General features: G+C 36.1%; 1 protein-coding gene across 1 annotated transcript in view; it reads right to left on the reverse strand.

Annotated features, from left to right (window-relative positions):
- Nucleotides 1–8,283, reverse strand: part of LOC139731241 (splicing factor 3B subunit 1-like) — a 28,985-nt gene extending 20,702 nt beyond the window's left edge. The window contains exons 1-4 of the mRNA XM_071642126.1: nucleotides 8,252–8,283; nucleotides 4,979–5,187; nucleotides 4,122–4,214; nucleotides 3,184–3,301 (exon numbers count right to left, since the gene is read on the reverse strand). Coding sequence (XP_071498227.1) covers nucleotides 3,184–3,301; nucleotides 4,122–4,214; nucleotides 4,979–5,187; nucleotides 8,252–8,273 — 442 coding nt within the window. The 5' untranslated portion in view covers nucleotides 8,274–8,283. The remainder of the gene's footprint in view (nucleotides 1–3,183; nucleotides 3,302–4,121; nucleotides 4,215–4,978; nucleotides 5,188–8,251) is intronic.
- Nucleotides 8,284–10,146: the final 1,863 nt, after the last annotated feature.

The following is a 10,146-nucleotide window of genomic DNA, read 5'->3' on the forward strand; positions in this document are numbered from 1 at the left end:
CAGGTAATTCTCGAAGTAACAACCCAGCACTCCTTGAAAAGCCAGACCCCCTATCAGCTCTGCTTAACCCAATATAGACAAAGTCTGTGACCAATGGCCACCAGGGCTTGTCAACTGCACACATGAATCATGTCTGCTGGCATATAACGCACACTACATGCTTCTCGAATCACACCCGACTCAGGTGCATTGTTTATGAAAATACCCTTCTTTCAGTACTTTGCGTCACTCATTTCAAATGTGGCTGTATGCATGTCATGAAAAACTATTATACAAATGGACGCTATTAAAGGGTGTGTGTATGCTGCGGTAGACAAAGGGTTAAAGGGCATATGCTAATTGACCCCAGTCTGATCAGAACATTATTACTATGCTTCTAGTTCTTACCCTCTTTAAGTTCCCAAGCCACTGTATTTTCAAAGAAATTTTCTTCTAATTAAAGATAGGTCGTTTTGATAGGCCATGTTGATCCATGGTGTGGTTTTGAGTGCTCTGGAATGGCCTTGAAAATTTTGAATGTTAATTGATTGCAAACAAAAGTTTCAGCCTAAATCTGACTAAAGCATTACACAGTACACTTTTAGATGAATAAAAGAAAAAAACAAATCCTTCTATTATCTAACCAATCTTCTTCATTTTGCAAAAAAAAAAAATATATCTTTTCTTCTTTTTTTTAAAGACATAAATTGCACACGGCTTTAAAACAATGCAGTCGGCTCAAAAATCACCCTGGCAACATGGTTCAAAATTTATTTAATATCACACAATAAGCCAGTATTGTCCACATTAAATTAAAGGCCAAAACAAACATTCTTTGGGCCAAATTACATCTGACATGCAAGTAAAATAACATCACCTCCAAAACAGCAATGCAGATTGCTTTGCTTTGTTTTAGTTTAGTTTATTTTATTTTTTTTTTTGGGGGGGGGGGATGGAACTGTACTCTAAACCCTTGTCTACCGTGAGATTCTTATAAATACAAACATGTCATATTCAAAAATATATTTGATCGAAAATAAAATACTGTAGCATACATAAAGACATTGAATTCTGTACCAGATTTACAATTGTACCAAGGCAAAAGCTTGCTCAACCTGGAAAATGACAAGCCTGCCAACCATACTCCCTTGACGGACAGTAATCCGAATACGTACTGTGACATCCAGCCTCCGCATTATGCAACTCCTTTTATCTTCCGACAGCAGCAAGGTGACAGCGCATGGCTAAACAAAATCAATCTTTGTAAGTCATTAATACACTTTGGTTTCTTACCTACAGCTTACTGGCTACATCTTACATTAACACAACAGGATCCACAGCTTACAGTATCTCAAATTAACACGATACTCGCACAAGTGCCCGAGCTTTATGCTGCCATTCAAGTAATAACTGATTAGTGACGTACACAAATCTCAATCTAATTTTGACTGTTGACAATTATTACTAGTATTATCCTCACAATTTGAGAATCGATCTAAACATAGTCTCATAATAATTCACAAAAGCCTTTTCATTACACCATCTAATGTCTGACGCCAAGAAACTATCATGGCATGTACGTACTTGTAGATAGCATGATTAATTTTTTTTGTCTCAAAACAGTGCCCTTTACAAAAGAAAGTACACATAGTTGCAATTGCCAACGTTGTTTCAATTGCACGATCCTTGATCTCAGCAGAACAATTTCTGCTTGGCCATACGGACATCAATGCTTAACACTCCTGTTGGATTCATTCTGAAAAAATGGCCACTCAAAACTACCTTGCAGCAGTTACTCTGATGAAGAGATCTGCCACGCTTTGTTATTTTCTCTTCTATCTATTTTATATTTTTTTCAATGACAGACACTGTACCCTTGTGTTTTATCATCAGAGGCCACATATGTGATGTGCTGTTTGGGAAGAAGGTGAAAGAGCATCATTAGTACACAACACCACATGATTGTGTGAGCTGCACGACACATCCCAAACAGATATCTCTCATTCACCACCCGGCAAGTGTTGATGTTCATTCTTCAAGAGCACTTAAGGCCAATGTTGCAGGTAAAGTAGTAGTATATCTTTGAAAAAAAAAAGAAACTTATCACTGGCAATTATCCTTTTCCAGTAACATCTTGCCAAGTTACCATATCTCACTCTTGGACTAGATGAGTTGCAACAACGAACATGAGTAACACAGGGCTAACAATGCATTTCACCTCCTATTTTACCATTATCTTCATTCACTTCGCTTTTCTTGATATTGAAACAAGAGATTGGCAAAGGGTAGCTCATAGAAAACTAATCCTGTTTAGTTTCAAAGTATTTAATGTCATACTTAATGCTTTCATGTAAGCTTTGCTTTGTTTATTGCATTCACTTTTCTTTCACCATCCATTGTTTGAAGAAGAGCAATCTCTAATGACATAAATCTATTTTGATACTGAGCAACCTGCATGAACACTTTTTTGAATCATTGTTGATAAAAAAAAAAAGTAGTTGAGAACTTCCTCAATTCCTGCTTGCCATCACATCATTTTGAAGTACATGTACTCCTTAGTAAAGACTGAACACTCCTTTACAAACACACACGCACAAACAAAAATAAATAAATAAATAAATACATAATATCCCTTTCACTGTCTTTCAAGCTTCTCAACATTCTCTATCAACATCCTCAGTTTAATACAACACTAGTGTATTTTTATTGCCTACAAGGACTAGGTACTTGAAATACCATCCATTTCACCTGACTAAATATAATGCTTGGTGTACAAGTGCAATCTGCATACTGATATGATAGGAGGTATGGGCATAGAGGTTGAGGTCAATCTACTAAATTTGTAATATGGATGACTTCCATGATAGACATTTTTGCCTCTAATTTGGAGAGGCTATACAACAGAAATACGTGTTTACTTTATAGGATTTTTCTTGAAAAACAGATGGACACTGAATATCTATATCAAATTAAATCTTTGTGGATGTCTTCATCCATTCCTCCATATCATGCTGTGCTGCTTGCACTTGTTGCCTTACAAGTACAATGCATCATGTTAGTCAAATATTTAAATACAGTCTTCAATGTGAGAAAATTATCGAGCAGACTTGATAAGAACAGACACACATATCCATAACATGCATTAAAGACAAAATCGAAACATAAAAAGCAATAGGACTGAAAGAGGGCGCTATTTCTACCCACCATCAAGAAAGGGGTCGTTCCTCTCCGGCGACATCTTGCTGCGAATACGGCGCCCCCTGTACTCGTCTTCTCGATCAATGATGCGAGGGACCCGATGCTCGGCCATGGGATCATAGTCCTGCGAGAAGAACGTTATGATTCTGCATGATTCATTTCTATCACACACGCACACAAATAATGTGATAACTCATCCTCAGAACACATCATTAGCTTATTCGCCAGCGTTTTGTTGCCTAACCATGGTGCTTTGTATATTGTAAGCCATCATTGACTACCTGCCAAATATTGAGCTCATATTGCAACAAAAGAAATAAACAAAAGTAAGTAAAATTTGGTAGATGAGAATTTCTACCAGTCTCTCATACATGTATCTTAGCAGTTTAATCAAATTGATGCAAAAAAACAAACAAACCTTAATTGAATATTTGATGAACCATTTTATTTCCAACAGACATATCAGAATTATTCTTATGAAATAGACACAGCTGAGCAGTATGCAGTTCGCCATTTCTAATTACCTCAAAGGCCATTCTTTGGTCCTTGTACATGTATGTGAAACTAAGACTCCTGCCTTTCTACACAGAAGATTGAACAAGTCAACAACAACAAAAATTCAAAATAAAAGTTAATGGCAGCAAAGTTCTTCTTTAGAGCCAGATTAGACAATGCAGAAGAACACAAATATGCAAAATACTTATTTGTTATGTTTACTACAGTTTCTCAAGAACTAGTCTACCCCATAATTAAAAACAAAGAAACAAAGAAACAAACACCTCCATACACCAATTATCCAATACTTCATGAAATTTCGTATACTAAAAGTGACCTGCACACTATCAGAGTCTGTAATACCAGGTGAATGGAGTCAACAACAACATTAATGTACTTAATATATAAAAAACAATGTTTTGTTTTTTTTTTGCTTTGTTTTTTTTTACCTTGCCAGCATTTTGCTGTTCACTGAAGAGTGAGGAAGGAGCTGTGTAGGAATTTTTCTGCATCAAAGTCGTTGAGCTGTAATCATCTTCATCCTGAAGAAAACAAAAAAACAGAGAAAACAAAACATTTCAAGTATTACTTTCTGGACACGTGATAACTCTACACATTGTACATTATCAAGCTTACTTTAAATGTCACATGCTTTAAACAAAATCTAGCATGTCGCATTTATGGACTACTATGCATGCTTCCGAGCTCAATCTACAGTCACTCTGAAAATTATACCATTTCCACACAGTCTCTAAACTATGTTTTGATTAAAGCTTCAAACAAAATAGAACACACGAAAGCTACAACCATGTAGTTTTGTAGAATATGTACATGTATGTATAATACAAATCTATGTGCTATTTCTTTAATTATTTTAAAGTTTTTAGGGCTGTTACACTTAAGGGCAAAAAGGTTAAGTTCTAAGTAGACTCTGCACAGACATCATTTCAGTCCACTGACCTCATCTGCTCATCTTATCAAGCTTACTTTAAATGTCACATGCTTTAAACAAAATCTAGCATGTCGCATTTATGGACTACTATGCATGCTTCCGAGCTCAATCTACAGTCACTCTGAAAATTATACCATTTCCACCTCTAAACTATGTTTTGATTAAAGCTTCAAACAAAATAGAACACACGAAAGCTACAACCATGTAGTTTTGTAGAATGTGTACATGTATGTATAAAACAAATCTATGTGCTATTTCTTTAATTCTTTTAAAGTTTTTAGGGCTGTTACACTTAGGGGCAAAAAGGTTAAGTTCTAAGTAGACTCTGCACAGACATCATTTCAGTCCACTGACCTCATCTGCTTCGTTTGCAGGGATGGAATACACATAGCCGTCATATTTGCTATGGGCTTTGCCATCGTATATTTCGTTGTCGAAGTGGCCCGTCTCAGCGAAGCCAATCCTTTCGCCATTTTCCGTTCCATTGGTCTGGAGATCGTCCGCTGCTTGGTTTCGCAGAGAAGAGGTGCGTGACTGCAACTCATGAATTTGCCTTTCAAAATCTGCCAGAGAAATTCAGGTGACAAACAACTGACATGAATATCAACTCTATACAAACAACTACATGGTGTGTGACTGAAAGTTGAAATAAAAAACAAAATACACTAGAAATGGAATAAAAGTATCATAACATAGTCTCTCAAAACATAATCTGACTAGATGACAATGAGTTGATATACTCTAGTACGAGGTATTTTTACCACTTGCAATGTTAGACAGATTTTTAGGAAAGTGAAAGTATCCAAAATGAAAAAGAAAAGAACTTAGGAAGGAAAGAAAGAAGAGACAGGTTCTAACAGAAAGGAGGAAAAAAATAAAGAAAGGAAAGATCAAGTGAGATTGAAAAAAGAAAACTGTATGTAAAGGAAAGAAAAAGGTACTTATGAATACAAGAATGTGAGGAGAAATAGATATACATTGGTGAAGAAAAAAAGAATATACACTTGTAGATTATGCAGATGAACGGAAAGATGGGTGGAAGAAAACAAAGAACAGATAAGAAGAAAATATGCATTGAAAAGGAAATGATGAAAAGTTGGGAGGAAAGAAAGAAAAGATTACTAGGAAAGAAAGAGAAAGACATACAATTGTATAGGTGCAGTCCGACCTCTCCTATCCGAACATGTTGGGTCCAGCGCTCATCCAGAGAATGGATTTGGCTGGATATGGGAGACTCAATGTTTAATGTACGCAGCTGCCTACCCAATGGTATAGTACATGTATTAATTTTTGCGTGATCATGTCACATCCTCGTCACTTGATCTGCGTTAAAGAATTTTCTGATAATTTGCTTAAAGAACAATGGCCTGTACTGTGCCCTTATTTTCACGAAAAGATTTCTGTCCATTTTCTTGCGGTGATTTGGGCATAACGTATGTTAGTGAATGACTGAATGCACATTATTTAGAGTAACGTGCCAAAGTTTGGTACACGTAACGGTTTTCGTGCTATAGTTCCAAAATAGATGAAGTCTTGAGTGTATCTTTTTGAACATTTTGTGTCAATATGATGACATTCTAAATGCATGCATATTTAAGATATAAAAATTATAAAAGAAATTTTGCAATAAATTGGTTTTTATGTTACCTCCTTTGGTGCCATGTTTGGTACAGTGCGTCCTTGATTCGTACACACACATGATTTGTATGTGCTGTAATACCCCTACAACTTCATTCAATTACATGCATCAACATTATCACCCATAAGAATCATGTAGCTGTACCAATCATGGCAAGGCCCTGTCTGGAGGCAAGACTGATAGCAATAATGTAAATATCTCTACAAGCTCACTAGTCATTTGTAATCTGGCTGCTGTTGACTGAACATCAAGATCAAAATCACTTGCACAAAAGATAACTATTCACCATTCAGTGCGCAACAACTGGTAAATAGCGGTCCAAAATGAGGGCCACTAATTTCCAGCTTGAAATCTAGTTTGGCAAGAGGTCATGAAGATCAAAAACTTTTTGTGAAGCTTTACTGGTCTTTGCTGCCCCATTTACTGTGAATTCAAGAGGTAACACTAACAGGCTACATCTTTCAAACATGATAAACGGACAAGGCTATGAACTATTTATTAGATTCAGTGTGTCAAAGAATACTACATATGTAGGCTGTACCAATCATGGCGCTGTAGAACGTGTACCAATCACGGGCTCGTTGCTCTAGATGAAAATCAGATGTGAATGTATGTTTATGTTGGGAATATGTAATGCATGTAAGTTTGTGTAGGAATTTTGTTTGAGTCTGAAATCCCCCATTTCCTGCAATCATTAGATTGAAAAAAAAAAAAAAAAATCATGCCTGAGGTTGCATCCAGATAATAGAGAGATCCAGATAGAGGGAGGCCGGACAGGAAAGGTCGGACTGTAGATCTACTTCAAAAATGAAAGGAAAAATAGGAAGAAATAAAGATAAGGGAATGCACACACACTCACACAAACATCACATTAAACAACAAACATAAGATGCTCTGCTGGCCTGTAATCTCCTGCATGATCCTGACCAATCAAGCAATGCCAATTCAATTACATTCGATTGTGAATTCAGAACGACAGAATTGCGCTGCCGTGCACCGTGGTGAGAACGTGTGCGATTGATTTAAATATGAACATTCATCATTTTGAGAATGTAAAGAGAAGAAAAACTCAGGTTAAAGGTTTTCACATATTGCCTGAGCTTAAGATTGAAGTTAAAGCCAATAAACTGGAATTTAGGCATCATACTACATACAACAACACCAGCAAGTACCCCGGGCCGTGGCTGTACGCCCGACTATACTGTACGACCATATGTGGTCGGACCGGACAAGTTGTGGGACCGGACTTTTTACTTCCACAAACACAATAAAATCCCATAAAATAAGCATAAAATACAATGGCTTTTGAATAAATAAAATATTTTATACCAATTTTTGAGGTTGGCCCTAACTTCTCTAAAGCAGAATTCGGCGATTTGTTTCATGATTTGTCAACCAGAAGAAGCGCGCAATATTCTATCAGTATCACACGCGTGGTGTGAAACTTGTGCACGTGTTTGAGTCAGAAACAACAAACTTCAGTGTTAATCCATTCCCATAATAGACAATACACGCAGGCTGGTTACATTTGCAAGGCCCAGGCCAGGGTTTCAGTTAAGTTCTCTAATTACGACAGAAATTGATTTTGTTCGCTTTACTTTGGAAGAACTGTTAAGTATCATTTTCAGAACCTCATCATTGTGTGTTGGAATATTTTTATTGAGAATGGCAATGTGAAAAATTCATCTAAATCTCAACTTTTTAAGTGTCCCGGCCGGGTATACAACCCCCCATGATACATTTAATATGTCACTAACATGTTAGAATCATTTGCGTGGTACACAAACGTACAGTAAAGCCAAACTACTCGAGTCCATCGTGGCAACCCGTCATAAATACGACATAAAATATCAACCAACACTTCCATTTTCATTCCTGTACATCACCACATGTTCACTATCACTTGATGATCAAAAGCAAGCATATCATTACAACTTGAGCGGTGTATTACACGAATAATCTAGGCGTAATATTTGCCTTGTTATTACCTTCTCTCGTAACGGCCGCCATCTTGACAATCAATACGTATGTACGTACGTACATGTACGCACGTCCGCGCACGCACTAAAGTATACTGTACTTGCTTATCATTACACGGCCCTGCGCACACTGTTCATGCATTGCGTATGCCATGATGGTAAAGTGCGTTTCGCAAACGTAGAACAAGGTGTAAGACTGTAACTAGAGAGGTAATTTCGTCCCACCTCCCAGCTGGTTGAGCTCAACATGCTCATAGAACAGTATATGGCGCTAGACATAGGCCTAAAAATAGAAACAAAAATGCATTGGCGAAATCCAATACCAAAAAAGTAACAATTATGAACAATGTTGATAGCATTTATAGTGATGAATGAATAATATTAACAAGTTATCTTTGAATTTCCTGAAAACCAACTATAATAATTATGCTATTTAGCAATTCATTATCATCTTTACCAGGCCATATACTCTTTAATAATGTGCAAATAGACAAAGTCACGAATACAAAATTTCTTGGCCTACGTATAGATGACAAATTGAAGTTGGAGAATGCATATATGCTATCTAAGTAAACTTCTTTCCAGAAATGTTGGCGTTATCAATACTATAAAATCTATATTTCCAAAGAATATATTGCGTATGCTATACTCAACCCTTGTACTACCCTATCTCAATTACGGCGTTCTTGCCTGGGAAAACTCAGCAAAATTGTACCTGGATAAATTATTATTACTCCAAAAACGGGCAGTGAGAATTATTTCTGGTGCAACATCACGTTCTCACACTAATGAACTCTTCTATGAAAATAAATTACTAAAAGTACAGGATATATATTTTATGAATCTAGGATCCATTATGTACAGCTCGAAGGATTCTGAACTTCCACAAGTCATTTCGTCACTTTTTGTTATGAATGAACAAGTGCACTACACTCGGCAGTCTTCTTCTTACCACCTGCCATCCATTAGAACCAATTTTAAACACAATACACTTGCTTTCGCTGGACCAAAATACTGGAATTCTTTAGACTATTCTCTTCAACAAACCATAAGCCTCAAAACATTCAAATACAAATTAAAACTAAGTCTTTTGAGTAAATATGTTACGATGTAACTAGTTTTTTATAATCCTATACGAAATATCTGGACACTTTTACCCAATAAGGTAATCTTATATCATTTTTATATGGTATATCATTCATGTGGAATTCCTATTCATTCTAATTCCATTGTTTATTTTTCTTTCTTTTTTCTTCCTCCTCTCTCCCCCTTTGGTTCTCACTTTATTTCCTCTATTTCTCTCGTTCTCTCCCTCTCTTTCTCTTTCATTTTTACTATCTTTAAGATGTATATATGTATAAGTTATGTAAATATGTTTCAGGAGTCTGTATATATGTTATATTCTCAATCACTCTGTACATAATTATGGATATTACTCGTTGAATGGTGACCTACAAATTTTACAAGCTATGCTTTTAGTTGGGTCACCCCATTTCCGTTTTGTATAGCAACTCTATATTCTGTTAATTCATGCTGTTATATTACTGTAATATTATGTGTCAACATGCAATCATCAATGCAATGCAATGTAAATGAAAATGCAAAAATGCAATGTAAAATGCAATGCAATGTAAATGTAAATGGAAATGGAAATGGAAATGGAAATGGAAATGGAAATGGAAATGGAAATGGAAATGGAAATGAAATGAATACATTCAATTCAATTCAATTCAATATTATTGTCACCTGGCCTATGTGTCATACAGATATGCTGTAGGCATACAGTCATGTCTGTTTGTAACATGACAGTAAATAAAAAGTGCAGATGATGGTCATAATGGACCCCGAGAAGCACAACGAAATATTTAGGGGGCCATTATGATAAAATACAAATCATGATAAGA

Source organism: Diadema antillarum, unplaced genomic scaffold (assembly GCF_040938485.1).
Source record: "Diadema antillarum isolate AM-2024a unplaced genomic scaffold, OU_Dant_1.0 seq00000367_RagTag, whole genome shotgun sequence".
Classification (NCBI taxonomy): domain Eukaryota; kingdom Metazoa; phylum Echinodermata; class Echinoidea; order Diadematoida; family Diadematidae; genus Diadema; species Diadema antillarum.